The sequence below is a fragment of the Martes martes genome, assembly GCF_963455335.1.
Source record: "Martes martes genome assembly, chromosome: 18".
In the NCBI taxonomy this organism is placed as follows: domain Eukaryota; kingdom Metazoa; phylum Chordata; class Mammalia; order Carnivora; family Mustelidae; genus Martes; species Martes martes.
The window spans coordinates 1,167,611-1,189,436 of NC_137906.1; the positions used below are offsets into that span (position 1 = coordinate 1,167,611).

The 21,826-nt window shown below is 44.2% G+C and overlaps 1 protein-coding gene across 4 annotated transcripts in view; it reads left to right on the plus strand.

Moving 5' to 3' along the window:
- The window catches only part of LOC308359310 (S-adenosyl-L-methionine-dependent tRNA 4-demethylwyosine synthase TYW1-like), a 202,991-nt gene that overhangs the window by 102,261 nt on the left and 78,904 nt on the right, over positions 1–21,826 (plus strand). For all 4 annotated transcript variants that reach the window (XM_080830286.1, XM_080830285.1, XM_080830287.1 and 1 more), the window contains one exon: positions 6,695–6,872. In XM_080830286.1, coding sequence (XP_080686412.1) covers positions 6,695–6,872 — 178 coding nt within the window. The remainder of the gene's footprint in view (positions 1–6,694; positions 6,873–21,826) is intronic.

The window sequence follows — 21,826 nt, forward strand, 5'->3', positions numbered from 1 at the left end:
TGCTGATGAATTCGGTGGTGGGGTTTGAACAGTAACTCAATCTCCATTTTAACGGTATTTTATCCGTGGGAATACAGATTTTAGGTTTAAACAGAGATGTTCTAGGAACATTATAGGCAGTTTTCAGAGAATCAGAGCCAATTATTTCCTTCTTAGTTGGTTATATTCTGGATATTCTACGTTCATCGTCTCTTTAGAGGTTCAGCTTTAACTCCTTCATGATTCCCCTTGCTCCGGCTCGGAAACCTTTGGTTCTCTCTGCTTTTCTACCTTCTTTCTCCACGGGTCTGGTTTGGTCGTTTTGTGACTTTGTTGTTGTGGAGCAGGAGACTTGCTGTGCGTGTTGCTGCTTTTTCCCTCTGAGCGTCAAGCTTTAGCGAAGGGGCCAGCCTTGAACAGATTTTGACGATACTCTGATTTTTTTTTAAATGTTTCCCTTTTGTGCGTCTGTTCTCAATTCTGAGGGCAATTATTGTCTCTTCAGTTATGTAATTGAATCGTTAAAATAGCTTTCTCTCATGACCTTTACTAGCTTTCCCTTCAGACACATGCAGAATTAACTTCATATTGATCACAAGTGGGTCAGAGTTTCAGGGCGGCTCAGCATCTGCTCGGAAGGCCGCCTGTCCCCCCAGACGCTCCCAGAGCAGGAGAAGCGTCCCGGAGTGGGCTGGAGGTGCCCTTCGTCAGGTCGCCTCCGGTGCGGCGGTCGAGTCCTTGTCAGGCTCGTCCGCAGCGCGGGAGGTGCAGGCATGTTCTCTTATCTGCAGTTTAACTTAGACGTGAAGTGATGCAGAAGAAATAAATAAATGAGTAAGGGTCTCCGCCGGACGGTTTTCGCAAACAGGGTATGCTGAAGCGCATGTCCCGAAGAGCCGTGCGGGTGGTGAGGACGAGAGCACCACCTGCTAGTTGTTCCTGAAGGTGATTTATGAGAACCTCACGGTGGAAGTGACTCTATCGAAGTCTTCTGTGGCATTTACCTGGGAGGGTTCTAGGAAGATCTTTGGCCTGGGACTATTGTTATGCAAAGAAAGAGAGTATTTTATGTCTAAGTGCCCCACACTTTAGAATTAGGCACGGATACCCTTTGCTGAGCAATATATCGTGTTAATTTTGTGTTACTTGGTTTTATTGCTGTGACAGAAGGATGACACTTCTGGCGTCTTAAGTGTCTGCTTTGGCACCTTTGAGGGAGATAAAGTAGGCTTCCTAGTTAATCTGGCGGCGGTCGTGTTTGTCCGGGATCAGGAAGCTGTTCAGGATAAGGGAAATGTCAGAAACTTGCCTAAGGAAAGAAAAAATCAGAATAAGAAAGCAGAGTTTAGTTGTGAAGAAAGGCTTAGGGAAACATGAGAATGGAGAGAGAGAGAGAGTGTATGTGAGAGAGACAGACAGACACTCCCCATGTGAAAAATACTTCTTTGACTTTGTTACTGAAATGAAGTGTTTGCTGTTCCGTGGTCTGTCTTCCTGCTCCGGGGCTTTTTGCTATTAGAAATTTAGAGGGTGTCTTGTTTTCTGACCTACTTCCTTGAGGACAGTGAAGGAACCAGGTGACTGAGTCCCTGAGGGCCTTGTTTTGGGAAAGATCCCCGTAATAGCCTCCGGCCGTGACCGTGAAATGGAAGCGTGCCGTTGCGAAGGAGAGACCCACGGGTTTACGTGTTCTTCTCAACACTTTACTTTTGAGAAAATTAAGATAATTTTTAAATCCCAAGATCATTACTCTTGTAGGAGATTTACTTAGGGGACTTTTTTTTGGTCTTGGTTTTTGTTTTTGTCGCTGTCTAAGTGGGCAGGTTGATTTTTTCGTCCAGGCTCTCGGAGACAGCGACAGCCGATCCCGTGCTTTACGCTTTCCTCCTTCCCCAGCTGCTCCTCGGTTGTGTCCTCTGATGACCCCTCTTCCTTGCCCTAGACACGCGCGGCTTCTGGCTCCCGGTTCACTTCTCTGTCTGCGCTCACTGCCCTAGCTCAGACCCGGAATAGAAGTACCATCTGTTTGCCGAAATGTTTATTTCCATGCAGTCCATCCTTCCAGACTCCAGGCTTGAACGTTGGACGCTCTTTCACACGTAGGGAACAGACACATCGAACTTCACCCTTCTACAGTTGAACAGAGGTTATTCCTGACTTGTGAAACCCGTTACCCTTAGAGACTTTGTCCCGGGTGGTGGCAGCTCTGTTGCTCTGGCCAAAAGCTTGTAGAGATCATTAATTACCTCTCCTTCTCTCATATCCTCCCTCCAGTCCGTTAGAAAGTCCTACTGATGCTATCCCATTGGTCGATCTCCTCCTGCGGCCTCGGCTGTCACCATCGCTGTGGAAGCCGCCGTCATTTCTTGCTGAGGTTGCGCAATAGCCTTTTGCCAGATGAGCCTCTTTGCCCCTTTGTCCTCAGCTTCGCTGCCAATCCGATCCAAACACGCAGAAGGAAATTTAGATCGTGGCACCTTCCTCCAAAGCCTGCAGTGCTCCCTGTGTTTCTCAGGTTGCTTGGACATACCAGCCTGCTCCCACCCCAGGGCCTTTGCTCTGCCGTCCACGGCCGACAGTGCTCTGCCCTTTCTTACTCTCTGGGCCTGAGCCTCAGCTCTTCAGGTCAGATCTCAGCTTCCCGGGGAGCTTCTCCAGACCGCCCTGGCTTGGAGGCGGCCGCCTCTTCTTTGGGCCCTTGACCTTCTTCACGCGGCTCCACCTTTCCTGTCCCACACGCTTCTCTCCTGCTAGCATAGTAAAGATGAGCATATCCTGTATGGTAGCCAGTAGCCACGTATGGCCCTTTACATTTTAGTTAATGAAAATTAAATAACATAAAAAATCTGGTTCATCATCAGTCACACTGGCCACATTTTAAGTGCTCAAGAGTCACCTGAGGGGGCGCCTGGGTGGCTCAGTGGGTTGAGCCTCTGCCTTCGGCTCAGGTCATGATCCCAGGGTCCTGGGATCGAGCCCCGCATTGGGCTCTCTGCTCGGTGGGGAGCCTGCTTCCCCCCCCGCCCCCGCCCTCTCCCTACCTCTCTGCCTACTTGTGATCCCTCTCCCTGTCAAATAAATAAATAAAATCTTAAAAAAAAAAGAGGCACATGTGGCTGGTGGCTGCTGTGTTAGATTGTACAGAGAACATTTACAGCATCTCAGAACATATTACTGGACTACAGTGGTGTAGAATTTACAGATTTATTATGTTTGATATTTCCTTTCTTTCTCTCATAAGAATATAAACTTCATAAAGGCAGAGGTTTTTTTCTCTAAATAGAGAAATTACTTATAAAATTATTGACTTTAGAAAAGTTACCTAGAACACTAGTTGACCCATAGCAGGTGATCAATAAATGTATGTTGAGTTGAGTGGAATTACCATTGTATTTGAAATAAAGGATTGAATTTATTTCATTCACAAAATAATTATTAAAATAAAAATATTTTCATAATTTTGTTAAATTAAATATAGCTGCCATTTTTAGAATGCTTATGTGCTGGGCCTGGCGCTGTCCTCGGGATTTATTTCATTGACTTCTTATAGAAGTTGCGTATGGGGGCGCCCGGGTGGTTGAGTTGGTTGGCGTCCAGCTCTTGATTTAGCTGAGGTCATGATCTCGGTGTCATGAGATCGAGCCTTCTGTCAGGCTCTCCGTCCAGTATGGGGTGTGCTTGAGATTCTCTCTCTCCCTCTTCCTTTGCCCTCCCCTTGCTTGTATACTCTCCCTTTCTATAAATAAATGAATGAATGAATATATATATATATATATATATATATTTTTTTTTTTCTTTTAAAGAGGGGTGTGTGTGTGTGTAAAATTCCCAACTGCAGATCAGGGAACAGGCATAGAGAGGTTGAATGGCTTGACCAAGGAACGCAAACCAGTCGAGTGGTACAGCCAGAATTGAGACCTGCTACACAGGATTTCCCGTGCTGAGGGCTTAGCCAGTGCTCAGTTATCTAGTTCCTGAGTTTCAGGTCAGTTTTGCAGTGCAGGTTAAATCTGTCTTTCTGCTTTCTGCTCATTGAGGGAATTAAAGTTAATGATGTTTTTTATAAAAAGGAAATGTTATGCTTATGGTTGAGTTGTTTTGACAACATACAGTGAGTTAATCAGGTTTTTAAAAAAACTTGATTCTTAAGATCTTAGATTTCAGTTATCAATTATTCATTTAAAAATACTGATGTGAAATACGTTCTCAGCAGACATCAGCTGCCACATTTAGGTTACTCTGATTTTAGCCTGTGTTGTGTTAGCTTGATCTCTTGGATATTTAGTTGCAGTTGCTTATTTCCACGTAGAGAGAGAGAGAGTGTGTGTGTGTGTGTGTGTGTGTGTGTGTAAAAGAAAATCACTTCCTGGAAACTAAGGTACAAATGAGCAGTGAAATCTGAATTTATTTTCTCCAGGTTTGTTGTTGTTAAGGTGATGTTGACTGGGATTCAGTCATTGTAAGAAACCAGGACAACGACTGGAATAAATTTTCAGTGAATGTTTCTGGTGTACCAGGCACTCTGCTAAAGCCTTTGACATGCATTATCTCAATTAATGGCAACAAAAGTTCTTGGAGGTAGGGACTTGTTACAGTTCAGGCAATTATGTTTCCAAGGTGGCTGGTAAGTGACTGAGAGGGACTATGAACATGGTTCCCCCACCCTCGTCTCCCCGAAGAATCTCTATCCTTCAGAGACTATATGCTTTGGAAAAAACCTAGAGTTAATTGATAGAAATATCTGAAGTAAAGGTGATACATTTTTATTTACTTTTTTATACTCTTAAGTCTTCCAAATTCTCTCTTAGATTGAGGGACTGTCATGAGTGCCTTCTGCATTCGAATGGAGAACAGTTCTTCTCAACCCACTGTGTACACGGGGATCGGATGGGGAGTGTTTTTTAAAAATGCCCGAGTCCCATCCCCATAGGTTTTGATTTAATTGGTTTGGGATACCATCGGGACATTGGGATTTTTTTTTTTTAATTTTAAAGATTTTATTTATTTATTTGTCAGAGAGAGAGATCACAAGTAGGCAGAGAGGCAGGCAGAGAGAGAGGAGGAAGCAGGCTCCCCGCTGAGCAGAGAGCCTGATGCGGGGCTCGATCTCAGGACCCTGGGATTGTGACCTGAGCCGAAGGCAGAGGCTTTAACCCACTGAGCCACCCAGGCACCCTGACATTGGGATTTTTAGAAGTGCTTTGGGTAGGTAGTTCAGTGTCCAGCGAGGGCTGAGGCCCCGTGGTGTGTGCCAGCGGTCCCCAAGGTTGATTGCACTGTGGAGTCACCTGGGGAGCTTCCAAAGCCCCTGCAGCCAACTCTTCTCCCCCAGGATTGGGATTTAATTGGTCTGTGCTGGGGTCTGGAGTTTGGAAGTGTTAAGATTTCCCAGGTGAGTCTAGTGTGCAAGCAGATGTGGGGCCTTCTGGTTTAGGCAGTGGTTTTGGACCTTGGCTGCATATTAGTATCACTTGAAGAATTTTAAAAACTCCCGTAATCCTGGTTTACACCCACCCCGATTAAATACAGTCTTTGGCAGTGGATCTAGTTTTTGACACTCCTGGTGATTCCGGCATGCAGCCAAAGGGAAGTTCAGGATTCTTCATTTTCTCTCCTGTATACTTTTGGACCAACTCCCATTTAGTTTCACAATTCAGAATACTTGTGGAATAAAGGGAGAAATGATGGGTCTAGAAGACACTTTTCCTTATACTGAGTTCAGCTTCCTCCCCTCATATTTTTATTGTCGTAAAATATACAAAACACAATATTTACGAGTGCAGTCATTGTAAAGTGTACGGTTCGTGTCATTAGGTATTTTCTTGATATTGTGCAGCTGTGACCACTGTCAATTTTCAGAACTTTGTCATCATCCAGAACAGAAGTTCTGTACCCAAGAAAAAATAACCACTCGTTTCTCCCTCTTCCCAGCCTCTGGTAACCTTGCACTTTCTGTCTGTCTGAATTAGCCTATTCTGGGGACCTCAGATAAGTGGAATCCTAAGTTCATCCCTATGTGTTGGCTCTTTTCACTTAGCATAGACTTGTCCGTGTTGTCACCTGTCAGCACCACATTCCTTTTGCAAGGCTGAATAATATTTCATTGCACGTTTACACTAAATTTTGTTTATCCACTTAGCTGTTGATAAACATTCGAGCTCATTTTCTTAAACCAACATGAAAGAATACAGAGCTAAGCAAATTATGAAAAGTGATGTGTTCCGCATTCCAGATCGTTAGCTAACGGAGTTCGCTTCGCCTGCTCATATTCGTGTAGTTTAGTTAGGGTTGAACTGAAGGTGAGATTCCTGATCTTTCTGATTTACTAATTCTAGCCCTTTCCCCTGGCCCTTGCTTTGTATTATTTGGATGGTTTAAAAAATGAAATTGCCTTCTGTAACCAAAGAACCATTAAGAAAAATTAAAAATCTTTGGGGCATCTGGGTGGCTCAGTGGGTGAAGCCTCTGCCTTTGGCTCAGGTCATGATCCTAGAGTCCTGGGATCGGGCCCCGCATCAGGCTCTCTGCTCAGCGGGGAGCCTGCTTCCCCCCTCTCTCTGCCTGCTGCTCTGCCTACTTGTGATCTCTCTGTCAAATAAATAAATAAAATCTTTAAAAAAAAAAGAAAAATTAAAAATCTTTAATTAAGAAAAGTGAAAGTGATATTCTTTCCCCATGTTTTCTAGAGCTTGTTCTTTTTCACTGTGTTCTCCAGGAGTACCGGGTGTCAAAGAAGAACGTTTTGAAGAAGGAATGAGGGTAAAGCACTGTGCGTTGTCCCTGGTGGGAGAACCCATCATGTACCCGGAAATCAACAGGTTTTTGACTCTACTCCACGAGCGTAAAATCTCTAGTTTCCTGGTCACAAATGCACAATTCCCTGTGGAAATCAGGTGAGCCATCCAGCTTATTAAGATACTCTGCTAGGATCTGTGTTTGGCGGAAAGGCATTAATGTATTCATAAAGGGCTTATTGATTACTAATTACATACACATGTTGGTTTTTTAGGGGGTGAGAGATGGGCCTACTCTTAAAAATTCACTCTATTAGGGAAGGTAACATTAGTAAAAAGAATAGAGGCACAAATTAATTCCTGGGGGAATTCAAAAGAGAATGCAGTGTTTTTTCCAGAAGGGTGAAACTTCTCAAAGAAGCCACTGTTTAATTGGAATCTAAAAGGTAGGAAGCTGTAGTTTTTAATAAGAACCTCCTGAGAGAGGTAGGAAGTTAGGGTGTTTGTGATACCATTATGTAAATATAGTTCATCGGGACCACAGAGTGTGTGAAAGAGACTGGCAGCTGGAAACCAAGTTGAAAAGGTAGGGGGTAGATTGGAGAGGACTTCAGCGCTGTTCTTTGGAAAGATCTTGCTTCCTGCAGAGCATTCTGCTAGCATGATATAAAACAGGAGAGCCAAAACGCAGGCAACTAGACAGGAGAGTGTTTGTTTAGGTAAGAGTCATAAAGATGAAAGTAAGACAGTGAGAATGAGGAGCCCTAAAAAAGACATTATGGAGATGTAGATATCAGCTTGGCAGGCTGCGTGGCTCTGAGAGCCCCGCATAGACGAGGACCAGTTAATGACTGGAGGGGTTCCGGCCATGTTGACTGCTGGGATTATGGGGCCCTGGAGCGGTAGAGGATCCCATAAAGAATAGGTTGAACATGTAAGATGTTGAGTTGGTTTGGGTGACTTAGAGGGAAAGCTTTCCAGATGCAGATGACCATCTTCTCTGGCCTGGAAATGACTTGTTTTGCATTATACTTGAACTGTGCACGTATTATAACACCAAAAAACATTAAATTTTACTTAGTTTCCTGTGTTTTCCCCATAAGACTGAGTTGCTTGAGACCGGTGACCCCTGCTTATTTGTCTTCACGTCACTAGTGTAGTGCCTATAAGTTCTCGGGAGATGGCTAGTGAAATGTTGGGGAAATTTCCACAGAGGGATAAAAGACAGTGATCTTTTAAAATTCAAAGTTGTTTTGTAAATACTGACCAATAAAGTATAACATGAAAAAAAGGAGAAAATAATTTTCAAATTTAAGAAAGACAGTATTGGAGTGATGTCAGAGTCACGGAGGCCTGCCTCATTCCCCTTTTCTCTTGCCTTCCATTTACAACTAATCAGATACCCGTAACCAAACAAAAAAAAAGCACCTCTGTACAGCACACCAGAACACCCAAGGGAGGCATTCGCGTGTGCACCCAAAAGTGAGTGGATTGGGCAGTGGAGTGAGGGGAGGCAGCAGAGGCTGCAGGGACAGGTCTGGTAGGGAGCCGGCACCACCTTTCTGGCAGAGGAGGTAGAGGCTGCCAGCGGTTGCTACAGACCTGGGGAACCTGTTGCTCTCTCTGCGAAACCGCAGTGACTTGAGGGGTGGGAGGTGGGGGAATGAAAGGGAAGGGAGGAAGGCAGACGCAGAACTGAAGGACAGTATGTTCCCTGCTGTCTGCCCCAGGGGGTTTAGATGAAAGTGCCCATGGAGCTCTGGGAACCCCCTACTTGAGGATCATGGGGCACACCCAAAGGCCTAGGTGCTAAGCACACCCCACCTTCCACTGTGCTGCCACCCTCCCCCCTTTTATTTTAAATGCAGAGCTCTCCCAGCCTTAGTGGGGAGTCAGCGCTGCTAAGAGAAACCAAAGGCTTGTGCTGCAGCACCACCTTCTGGAAGAGAAGAGGAAGGCTTCCAATCACCAACCTGTTAAAACTATTAGAATCAAACTAAACAAGGCTTTTACCTAAATAAGAAAGGTGTTTGCTGCTTTAGATGCGGTGGCAGAGGCACTTGTCATGAAATACTATGAAAAATCATGGTAATATGGTATCACAAAAGGAAAATGACAATTTTCTAGTAACAGAACCACAAAACACGGACTATTGCAATATGATACATAATTCAAAGCTAGCTATTATGATGGACTTCAGCAAACTATAAGAAAACTTATGAAGGCAATACTATGACCTCAGGAATAAAATTAGTGAATAGAAGAAATACTTTACCAAAGAGATTGAAATTCTAATGAAGAACCAAACAGAAATTCTGGAGCTGGAAAACTCAAAAAATGAAAGGAAGAATGCATTTTGAAAGCATTAGAAATAGAGCAGATCAGATGGAAGAGAGAATTCACGAGCTGGAAGGTAGGGATCTAGAAATGATTCAGGTGGAAGAGGAGAGAGAACTAAGATTTTAAGAAAGTAAAGAAACCCTGTGAGAACTATCAGACTCCATCAGGAGAGTCAACATTAGATGAAAGGGAATTTACCAGAGGGATAAGAGAGAGAGAAAGGAGCAGAGAGCATATTTAAGGAAATAAGAGCTGAGAACTTCTCAAACCCGGGGAAGGAACTGGACAGAGAAGTCTACAAAGCTAATAAAACACTTATCTCAATGTGAAAAGACCTTCTTTAAGACACATTATATTGAAACTGTCAAAAGTCAATGGTAAAGAATTTAAAAGGCAACCTGGGGGAAAAAGACAATAACTTACAAAGGAACCTGCATTAGGCTTTCAGCAGATTTCTCTGCAGAAACCCTACAGCCTTGTGAAGAGTGGAATGATTTTTTTCAAAATAGTGAAAGATAAAAACTGCCTCCCAAGAATATGTGGCAAAGTTATCCTTCAGATATGAAGTAAAGATAAAGGCTTTCCCAGACAAACCACAACTGAGGGGAGTCCACCACCAATAGACCTGCCTTACAAGATATGTTGCAGGGAGCTCTTCAAGCTGAAATGGGAAGGTGAAAATACACAAAATGCTGATTAAGGTGGTAAATGGACAATTAGAAGACTGTAACTCTTTTTTACAGTAGTATATTAAACCCTTAATTATAGCATAAAGTTTAAAGGAAAAATATTAAAAATAATTGTACCTGCCACCATTTGGTAACAAAATCACAGCATGAAAAGGTAATTTGTCACATCAAAAATGTTGAAGAATAACAATCATCATATGGATTCACTCATATGTGGAATGTAACAGCGCAGAGGACTATAAGGGAAAGGGAGGGAAAACCTATGAGAGATGCTGAACTCCAGGACCCAAACTTAGGGCTACAGAAGGGAGGGGGTGGGGGAATGGGGTAACTGGGTGTTGGGTATTAAGGAGGGCACGTGTTGTGATGAGCACTGGGTACGCAACTAGTGAATTGTTGAACACTACGTCAGAAACTAGCGGTGTGCTATATGTTGGCTAATTGAACATAATAGTTAAAATAAATACTGAAGAATCAAAAGGATGGAATTATAGGCAAATCAAGATAAATTGCTATCAGCAGAAAAAATGGCTATTTCATCTAGAGGTGTTTTTCGTAATCCTCACGGTAACCACCAAGCAAAAAATGTAGAGCATAGACACGAAACATAAAGAAGAGGGGAGACTGAGCAAATCACCATGGAAACCACCAACTTACAAAGGTAGAAACAGAACGAAAGAGAAACAGTGGGAAAGCAGAAGATAAAATGGCACTAGTAAATCATTACATATCAATAACCGCCCAAAATTGAACCCAGCAATCAAGGGCTCAATGGATTTAAATGGATTCAGTGGCTGAATGGATTTAAAACAACAGCAACAAAAACCACACAGGACTCCGCTATATGCTGCCTATAGGAGACTCTTCTCCAGCTCTGAAGACACCAGCAGGCACAGAGTGAGAGGATGGAAGGTGACCACCCAGGCGGTGGGAATCAAAAGAATGTAGGTGGGGCATCCCTCTCTCCAAGTCGCAAAGGGTCACAGGGGACAAGGAAGGTCATCACACAACGGTAAGTGAATCTGCACGTCAAGAAGATAGAACACTTGTGTGTACAGTTCCAGCGCCCAAGCACCGAAGTACATTAAACAAATACTAAGAGATCCTGAGGTACAACTCAATAATGCGATGGCAGTAAAGGACCCAGATACCCTAATCTCAGCAGTGGACGGATCAGGGAGTCGATAAGGAAACAGCAGAATTGAACCACACTTCAGAGCAAACGGACTTCATGGACAAATGTGGAACATTCCAAAGTAAGTCCAGAACTTGGTTGATTTAGCAACAAAAAACAACCTGATCAGAAAGTGAGCAGAAGAACTAAATAGGCATTTTTGCAAAGAGGACATCAAAATGGCCAACAGGTGCATGAAAAATGCGCAACATCACACATCATCAGGGTGATGCAAATCGAAACCACAGTGAGGTGCCACCTCACACTTGTTAAAATGGCCGTCACTGACGAGGCTGGCGAGGTGCTGGCGAGGATGTGGTGACAAGGGAACCTTTATACTTTGTTGGTGGGAATGTAAGTTGGTGCAGCCACCATGGAAAAGAATGTGGAGGAATATGGAGGTTTCTCAAAAAATTAAAAATAGATCTACCATATGATCCAGCAGCTCCACTTTTGGATATATACCCAAAGGAAATGAAAACAGGATTTTGATGAGATAAGTATTTCCATGTTTATTGCAGCATCATTCACAATAGCCAAGCTATGGAGACACCCCAACTGCCCATCAAAAGATGAACAGGTAAAAACCGTGTGGTACATATACACCACGAAATATTATTGACCGATAAGAAAGGAGGATATCCTGCCATTTGCAACAACTTGGATGGACCTTGAGCACATTATGGTAATGCAAGTCAGAGAAAGACAAGTACTGTATGATACCATTTATATGCGGAATCTCAAAAGGTTAAATTTGTTAAAAAAAAAGGTAAATGATGGTTACCAGGGAATGATGGAGGGTGTAAGATTGGTGGTGTTTAAGGGTACAAACTTGTAACAAGTAGTAACTAAGCCATAGAGACGTAATGCATAGTATAATGAATAGAGATAATAATAGTGTACTAAATTATGTAACGTTATAAATCTTACTGACAATCATATGACAATATACAAATGTAACGCGTTATACACCTTAAACTTACAGTGTCACGTGCTCAATTTATTCAATAAAGAAGACATTATTGTTTGTAAAAAGAATGATCATACACAGGCACGCACAAAGTGAGTCTAAAATTTAGCATCCTAGGAAATCAGAGTTGGCTAAAATTGACTAATGGGAAGTAATAAGAAAACCAGTGACATTGTCACAAGGATAGCTAAAACAATACTTTTTGAAGTCGTATAAAAAGGTAAAGTTAAAAGGGAAATGTTTTTAAAATGTCAATGTATAAATTTTGTGTGGGTTACCATTCCTTTTTAAACATTTTTTTAGGTTTAAAACCCCTGGGTTTTTAGATGGCTCATGAGGGAGGAGTTGATATAGGTGTTGGGATTTATATACACACAACAAAAAGGGAGTTTATCCCAAATTTGAGGCATATATATGTAAAAAGAATAAATCTGCTAGAAGTGGGATGTAGGTAATTCTCTGCAAAATGGTAATCAGAGAAGATGATTCATTGTTTGCACACACAGCACTCCTTGCGAGTGGTCACAAACTGAAGAAGATTACAGAGCGGTACATAAGCTGTGTGCTTGCACGTGTCCAGCAAAACGCCTGGCACGTCGCGAGCGCTCAGAACGTGTCCTTGGGTCTCTCTTCCCCTCTCTTGCTGGTGAGCCTCCTCTTGGAGCCCGGGGATCGCGATGCGACACAGCGTCCACGCTAGCCTTGACTGCCGTCAGTGAAAAATGGGACACAAAGGCGTTGATTCAACCAGTCGCTCAGTGTGGGCACTGGTAAACTGGGAGGGAGGCAAGGACGAAGTGAAGTAGCAGGGGCAAGGGCATGAGAAGTCAGCAGATTTCTCGGACGCTGAACCCAAGAGTTTTTAGAAAACGGAAGGGTATACCCTGTGAGTAATAAGAAAGAAAGAAAGTGCTCAGAGAAGGAAAGTTCCTTTGTGTGGATTTGGAAAGCGCTCTTGAAGCTCCTATATCAAGGGTGCCGGGGTCCAGGGGCGTGCGTCCCTTCTTGACTTACGTCCTTACTGGGCGAAGGAGAGAATGTGTGGGAAGGAGCCGTTTTAGGTTTGGAGCTCAAAGAGTTGGCGTATCTGGTTATTTATTGAAATACCAGTGTGGACGGAGGCAAAACCCAAAGCTGAGATCCACAGTTATGGCTGGGCTCCGCATGCTACTGCTAGGATCCGAGGAGAATTTCTGTTAACGACACCCCAGCAGAGATGGATCGGAGAGCGTGACGTTCGGGGCTGCCTTCTCGGACGCACAGCAGTCCTGCTGGCGTGGCGGTGACGTCTGTGCCCGGCGTTAGGGGCCCGAAACAGGAGGGGACTGTCCTACCCCTGCTCTTCCCCAGAGTGATGTGAGTAGTTCAGAAAAAGTTAGAAGAGCACTGAGATTTGACAGGCCAGATACTACGATGTGTTAATACTGAGTATTAACTAAGTGTTACAACTAGTATTGTAACTAAGTATTAGCTAAGTATCGATACTCAGTATTTGAAACGACGAGTTTCAGATACTCTGGGCTATAGAGTAGTGAAACAAAACGGGCCTGAGGCGCCCCCCTTTTCAACTGACACTTTGCCGACCTGAGGCCTCTCAGACCTGTGAGCTGAGTGCCCTCCTCTCACTTCACCCCCTGGCCCGGGAGGGCGTGGAAGGAGGAGTACTTGAGTCCAGATCGTCCTGTTCTAGTCCTCGAGTTGGGAGGACGCCCCATGCCGGTTGTCTCCGGTGTCTTCGTCTCTTCGGGACCACAAGGCTGTGGACTCACGGCCATGACTTCGGGAAGTTGCCCGTAGCGTTTGTAGCGCCGCTTCCGTACAGCGGGTCAGCCCGGGCAGCCGAGCCGGCCAGCGAACCCCTCGCGGCCGTTTTACCACTGAGCGCGCTCTGGGCGATAATGATGCGCTCTCGGTAATCGGCGGTTTGCTAAGTTGTTTTTTTAATTAAAATTTTTTTCCCCTGAGTTACTGCCGTGCCACCACACCGTACTACCTTCTGAGGAGGTTCTTGACTTTGTCCGTTGGCCTTCCCTCGACCCCCACGCAGGTGTAGTTCAGGCCACGTCCCTTTTCATGACGCTTTTCCTTAAGAGAATTTCAGTCCGGCCCCGGCTCCCGAGCGTGTGGCTTCGTGCCGGCGGTTCTCCCGCCGAGGGCCGTTCTCCAGGCGGCGGTCCTCAAGGACGTGGAGGACGGACGCTACCACCTTGGGCAGCGGAGAAGGCTGTTAGACCCTGCGGCTTTATGATTTTGTCAACACGGGCTTTTATCGTTGAGACGCTTAGTATTAATAGTAGCGCTGGGAGTGATTGGACCATGAAAGCCTTTTCTCTCGAGGAAAGGCTCTCTTAATTGCAGCAAAGCAAGAGGTTTTACAGTGCTGTCGTTAGCGGGCGTGGCGTCTTGTCAGTTGCCTTTTCTTACAGTCACTCATCTTAAAACCAAGTCACTCAACGTAACCACCATTTATTTAGCTCATGATTCTGGGTGCGCTGGCTTTGCTGGTCTCAGTGTTGTTCGTGGGTCCGTTGGCGGATCGCCGGGCTGGCTGGTCTACGCGGCCATGGCCTCTATTCGTGTAGCTGCTCACCTCCCGGTAAGCTCGTCTGAACGTGCTCACATGGGGGCAGGGTACGCGTCTCGTGAGCCTCTGCTCGTGTCATACTCACTCACTTCCGTTGGCCAAAGCAAGTCCCAGCTGAGAGGGCACTCCCAGCTGCGGGGCAAGGGGTGTGGATACAGGGAGAGGAGGAGTTTAGGGCCGTGTTTGTCGTGCAGTGTATGGCACAACGGGCTGTAGTGGTCAAGGAGGTTAACCTTGAACCGCTGGGATTCCCTATTTTTTAGGAACTCAATTGAAAAAAAAAAGATAATTTTATGGGATGGCTGGAGAGGCCCAGAGGTTTCAGATGGGCAGTTGGTCAGAAGTAGGTTTTATTTGTCCTGAACCATGTTTAAAAGCTTTTTGTTTGTTGTTTAAGGCCAACAGTTAACATCCAGAGATTTCGCATAGAATCTGAATTTCTGACTTTTGGAAAAGACGTTCTGGCAAAAATTATTAGAAGCCAAGTAAAAAGTGCTGCTTTTCCAATACCAGAACACTTCACTCTTAGCCGGTTTTATCACTCACTGCCCTCTGACACCGGATGTGCGGGTTTTTCCACACCAGCAGCTCTCCGGTTCTCTGCGGACACCAGCTGGGTGTCTTGCGACCCAGTCCGGTTATGACACTACCTGGTGTCCGGGCAGACTGCGTAGCTTAGGGGCTCAGTCTGGTAAGAGTGCCCCACTTCCGGCACCGGGCACCGTCCCAGATCGCACCGGTTCTTCTGACCAACGAGCTGTAGATCGGGGCTTCCCATGACTCCTTCCTCAAGTTCAGTGATGGGCTAGAACCGCTTACAGAAATCAGGGACAACCATTTATGACCATTATTGGTTTATTACAAAGTATACAGATCAGGAATAGCCACATGGAAGAGATCAAGGGACCCGGTATGGGGGGCACTACACTTCCATCCCATCTCCAGGCACAGTAACCCCCGTCCTCCCCCCTCCCCCCAGTACCTCAGTGTGTTCACCAGCCTGAAGCTTGGGAACCCCGTCATGTTAGAGGGCTTGTGGCGGCTCCGTTACACGGACAGGACTGAGTCAGTCTTTGTCAGTTGGTGATTAGCTCAACCCCCAGCCTGCCTCCCTCCCCGGAGGTTGGGGGGTGGCTCTGAAAGTTCCAGCCCTATAGTCACGTGGTTGGTTCTTCGGGCGGCCAGCCCCATCCGGAAGCTATCTAGGGGCCCCGCAGGAGTCACCTCATTAGCAAAGTAAGTCTTCATGGTTGAAGGGGACTAGTATGGGTAACAAGAGATGCTTCTCTCACCTCTGTCACTCAGGAAATGCCAAGGGTTTTAGGAACTCTATGCCAGGAGCTAAGCATGAGGAAGCATATCTTACTATACAATATCACACCAGGTAATGGTTATTCCTGCGATGAAGCTGTGGTTTTCGGTTTGCCAGACTGTTCCCCGTTTTGCTGTCTCCGCCATAAGGCTGAGTGTCACTGGCCACTTGTCAGAGGAGCTGCCCTTTGCTCGTTTACTGTTGGGCACTTTCTTCTGGAGCCGCGTGTGAACTGCATGCTCTTTGTTTTGCTTCTCCCATCAGTATTTCTGTGATTTTGTTTGCTGTATGTTTTGTTTTTAGTTTTTGCTAAGACATTTACCATATGTGTCAGAGAACCTCTGGAAATTGGATAGCTCTTCCCATACTAGATGCTTAGTGAATGTTTGAAGAAATGCATGAATTTTAATAAAAATAGTTTTCGTGTATTTTTTAGCTCAAATAGTATTCTTGTATTTTTTAGGTTACAGAAAATAGCTTCCAATGAAATGAGGATTATAAATATCACCTGATCCTTTCAGTAGAAGCTTTTCTCCCCCTCCCAGCCTGTTTTGTTTGTAGTAAATATGTTAAGTTTAAAATATAGTCTTCTCTTGTGTCTGTGAATTGATAGAGTACCTTTCAGAAATATGCTGGTCTAGGGGCGCCTGGGTGGCTTGGTTGGTGAAGTGTCTGCCTTTGGCTCAGGTCATGATCTCAGGGTCCTGCGATCGAGCCCCGCATCGGGCTCTCTGCTCAGTGGGGAGCCTGCCTCCCCCTCTCCCTCTACCACTTCCCCCGCTCATGCTCTCCTTTTTTCTAATAAATAAATAAATAAATAAGATCGTTAAAAAACAATAAATATGCAGGTCTAGATAGGCTAAAAAAAGAGGAAATACAGTCAGGTGTTAAGAGCTGGGCTCTGGTCTAGAAGAGATCTGGTTCAAATCCTAACTGAATCTCTTGCTGTCTTAGTGACACCAAGAAAATAACTTCTCGGGGCCCAGCTTCCTAACCTGTGAACGGATTTTATAATTGTGACCATCTTAGAGTGGCATTGTGAGTATACAAGATAATACATGAAAACACTTAGAAGTTTCGCTCTTGGAAAGGTAGGCTAAGTAATAATTTGGTCAAAGCGTACTTTAAGACAGGCATCATTACTCGAGATAAGGTAGATGTTTCTTAATAATAAAATTTGAAACCCACTGGGAACATAAAAGAATTTAACAATTTAAAACTTGTAAACACAATAACATGATCTCAATATTGAAAGAACTATGAGGAGAGATGGTAGGTTTTTAACATAATTCTCTTCAACTGTTAAAAGAAGCAAATTAAAATCAATAGCAGTAGTGAAGATTTGAACACCTAAAGCAACACATTTAGCCTGTGTAACAGAAATTGAGCATTGGAGCCAGGAACTTTGGCATATAATTTTTTTCAAGAGCATGGAATTTGCTTGTAGACTAATCACCTAATGGCCATATGCTGGGCATTATAGCAAGTTTCAACAAAGTATTGAACTCGTATAGCGCATGATACCTGAACATCCTGGAATCACACTATAAATCAACACGGAGAGATTAATAGAATATTCTAGTATATTTGTAATTTATCAGTGTACTTCTGATTCACTTATGGGTTCAAGAAGTCACAGTGGATGTCAGAAATACTGTGATGGGTAGTGAGGGGATAGATACGAAGCTTACGGGATAGATGTCAGCCCGATTAACAGAGTACAGACCTTCAGAACCTGCTGCTCCGTAAAAGCAGTGAGAACACTAGCAAAAATGGTCAGAATCAACTTTTTCTTAACCAAAGACACACAACAGTCTGAGGAGCATTTATTCTAGAAAAATGGTTGAATCTCAATGGGGACAGTAAGTCTTGTGATACGTTAATACCTGTTTCGTGTCCTAAGCTTCATGATGTCTAGTCCATTCCCACTCCCCCAGCGCTGCAGTAGCCTAAACCCAATAGCTTGTAGCCCCAGGAAACACCAGCCACCTGGCAGCGGGGGGAGGGGAGGCGGAACCGAGCGGGGACTCCTTCAGAGTCCCGTCTGCAGAGAACTGTCGTTACACGGTTCTGTGGCCGTCCCCTGGAAGCCCATGCACGGGGCTTGTCTTTATTGAAGTCACTCATCCTGTCCAGGGAAGAAGCTTTTCTCAGGGGTGGGGGCGGTTCTCGTTAGGGACCAGTTATCGTCAACTGTTCAACTTCGCAGCTGCCCGAGGCAGTGGTAATGGTTGGGGCAAGCGAGACACCGATTGAAGAGATTAAAGGAAAAGCTGGGGAATGAGATATTCATAGGGAACTTTGAAAAGCTCCTGTGTATTCCTGGGAAGCTAGAAGCCGGCCTGCCAGGGAGACATGACAAGGCTTTATGCTCTCACCCCTGCCTGATGTTGATGTCTTAAGCAAACCGAGGCAGACTTGTCAGCCGCCCACCTCCGCTTGCCCCGACACACAGAAGCCTCAGCAGAGGTGGGAGCCTTACTGGTTGAAGGCACTTAGGGCTGTCTCTGGCCAGTCACTAGCAGACTACTGAGCTAACCAAGCAGGCTAAACGCAAGAAAGAATTACAGAATTTACCAGAGTAGTTCAATAACAACAAAAACAGCGACAAACAAATAAAAAACGGCAACCCTGCATTGGGAGGTATCTGATACACAGAGTCGTGCATAATATAATTTAAAATGTTAAATGTTTATTTAAAAAATCATGAAATAGACAAAGAAGTGAGAGTGTGGTGGCCCATACACAGGGAAGAAAACAGCTAATTGAAAATGTCTTCTTTCTCTTTCTTTTTAAAGATTCCAAATACAGGTAAGTTCCGTGCAGCATTTGTCTTTCTGTATTTGGCTCATCTCACTTTACATAATGTCCTCCAGGTTCATCCGTCATGTTGCAAATGACAGAATTTCCCTTTTCCTCATGGCTGAATAATGTGGCATTTTCTTTATCCGTTCATCTGTTGACAGACACGTGTCCATGTCTCGGCTGTTGTGAATAATGCTACGGTACACGTGGGGATGCAGATGTCTTTTCAAGATACTGATTTCGTTCTTTTGGATAAACACCCAGAAGTGGGATTGCTGCATCATATGGTAGTTCTGTTTTTAGTGTTTTTGAGGAGCCTCCATAGTGACTGTACCAATTTACATTCCCACCAGCAGTGCACAGGGTTCCCTTTCCTCTATACATCCTCATTGCTCGTGTCATCTCTTGTCTTCTCAAGAAGAGCCAATCCCCTATGGGACTGGTACTTGGATTGACATTTCCTTGCTTACGAGCGACGTTGAGGTCCTTTTCAAGCGCCCGTTGGCCACTTGCATGTCTCCTTTGGAAAAATGTCTGTGCTAGTCCTTTGCCCATTTTTAAACATCAGATTAGGTTTTTTGCTTTTCAATTGTAGGAGTTCTTTACATATTTTGGATATGAAACCTGATTCAGACGTACGATTTGCAGAGATTTTCTTCCATTCTGGAGGTTGCCTCTCCGACTTTGCTGTGCAGAAGCTCTTTAATCTGGTGTATTTCCACTTGTTTGGGTTTGGTTGTTGTTGTTGCCTGCACTTTTGGTGTCATACCCAAAAACTGTCGCCAAGACCAAGGTGAAAGACCTTTTCCCTGTGTTTTCGTCTAGGAATTTTGCAGTTTGGGGTCTTATATTTCAGTCTTTACTTCATTTTGACTTAGCTTTTGTGAGTGATACGGGGATCCAGTTTCATTTTTTGTATGTGAATATCCAGTTTTCCCAGCACCATTTGGTGAAGAGACTGCCCTTTCCACGTTGAGTGATCTTGGCTCCCTCATCAAATATTTGTTGACTATATATACACATGGGTTTATCTCGGGATTCCTGATTCTCTTCCATTTGTCTGTTTGCTTTAATGTCGTTCGTGTTTTCATGCGAGTGTTAACATCATACTGTTTTTATTACTGTATCTCTGTGCTGTAGTTTCAGATCAGGAAGTACGATGCTTCCTGCTTTGTTCTTTTTTTTCATTAGGATTGCTCTGGCTATTCAGAGCCTTTTGTGGTTCTGTAGGAAGTTTAGGATTGTTTTTTCTCTTTCTGTGAAAAGGGTCATTGGAATTTAGTAGGGATTGCCCTGAATCTGTAGATGGCTTTGGGTGTTAACAGACATTTTCATTATCACCATATTAATTCTTCTGATCCATGAACATGGGATATCTTCCCATTTATTTGTGTTTTCAACTTACTTGATCGATGTGGAGAAGTTCTTGAAACTAATACAACAATACACTTTCTAAGGCTCCATTCCTAGAAGAGGATTCATTCTTGAGAGAGGCCCCAGAACCTGAGTTTGCAGGTGCTTCTGATACGGGTGGTCCTGACCACACTTGGAGAAACACTGCTGTGAGGCTTTCCTTGACAAAGGGCCAGCCAGTACTGTCTGTGAACTGACCATTCTGAGGGAGGCGTTGCGGTGCGGGGCTGCGGGAGAAGGCTCTGGGGTCCCATCTCAGCTTGGGTGTCAGTATTGATACTTGGGGATTCTCGAACAAGCTACTTAGCCTTTTGAGTCTCAGTTTCATCGTGTCTAAACTTGGAAGAAATAGCGACTACCGTGTTGTTTTACTGTGAAGGTTTCATGAACTAAAGAGAAGGGTGAAGCACAGAGCACCCAGCACCTGATGAATACTCGGTAAATCCTTCCCCTTCGTCCTCTTCCTCTTCTCCTCCTGCATTATTCGGCCGCAACTAACAGCCCACATTCTGGTCTTAATGCCGTTGATGTTTGGACCACTTCGGTTATTTTTTTATATGTTTTGTTCAGTAGGAGCATCAAACTTAGTCTCTAAGCCGTTTGATTTCTTGCAAACATAAATCTCTTCCTTTTTTCCTTGCTGTAGAGATTGGTTCTCATTCTACCTTCCAAGCCAGTGGTCTGCTAATCTCTATGGAAAGGCAAAAAAGGGAGAGGGATTTTTATGTCCAGTTGTCAGCGCATTTGTATTTATGATTGTTCTTAATTAGATTTAAAATAAGCAGGAGGAAGGATCGTCACAATAATCTTACCAAGATTCATTGGGTATTTTCACTGGGGATGGGGTTTAGGATTGTATTTCCCTTTTATTTTGTTGTCCTTTTTAATTGTTCTCAGCAGCATTGTGAGACTCTCACACACAAATTATTATTATTATTTTAAGGTTGTAACATTCTCTTGCTTTTTGGGAACGAAAACGATGTAATCTCTATATAGAATAGTGATAGATAAATGGCTGTGCCCAGAACCTCTTGCTTGTCCTGGGGAGTAGAGGCCAATCTGAGGCAGACATAAGATCCTTGAGGCTCAGAATATTTCTCCAAGGTACTTTTCATGTTCTGGGTCCCTTAGGAATAAGCTCTGTAATTCCCGGGGACTTTTCCTCCTCTTCATGCTTCCTCTGCTCTTTGGTAAGAGATGTACAAACTTCCTTGATCGTAGCATCTCAGATTTTAGTACCGACTAAAATTTCTTACTGGTACTGTTAATGTCCAGGGCTTCCTTTTTTGCAAGTGAGGTACGTTTGTAAAATAACTGTGGCCTTTGGAATTTACTGTTCATAATCTTAAGTAGTTATGAAGGCGTAGTGAAAAGGTCAAGCCGGTTCCCACTTTGCATTAGGCAGCTTTATGACAAAGTCCTGTAAGTGTCAGATAATGATAGCCAGCAGTATCCGTTAAAACAGTCTCTTCTACTTTTATTTTCTGTACAACATAAAGTCCAGTTAAGGTAGCATAGCCTGCCTGTTGCTAAGGAGGCCCCCAGCAAGAGGGGTGATGGGACCGAGTGTGCCATTAGCAGGACGCTCCTGTTTCTCTTTGCAGTAATGGATGTCCTTTGCTCAGTGGTGACACAGGGTTGAACCTTTAAGGATTCCCTTTGTATGCCAGTGTCGGAGACAGATTAAAGCAACGAGTCTGCCAGTATTTTAATTTTAATCACTTCTTAATTTCAGTCAGAGCTTCTCCACTCTTAATAACTTTGGTTTTTTTCCTGATTTTTCCATATGTTACTAACCAGATCGTTATAAATATTGGTTTGGCCTG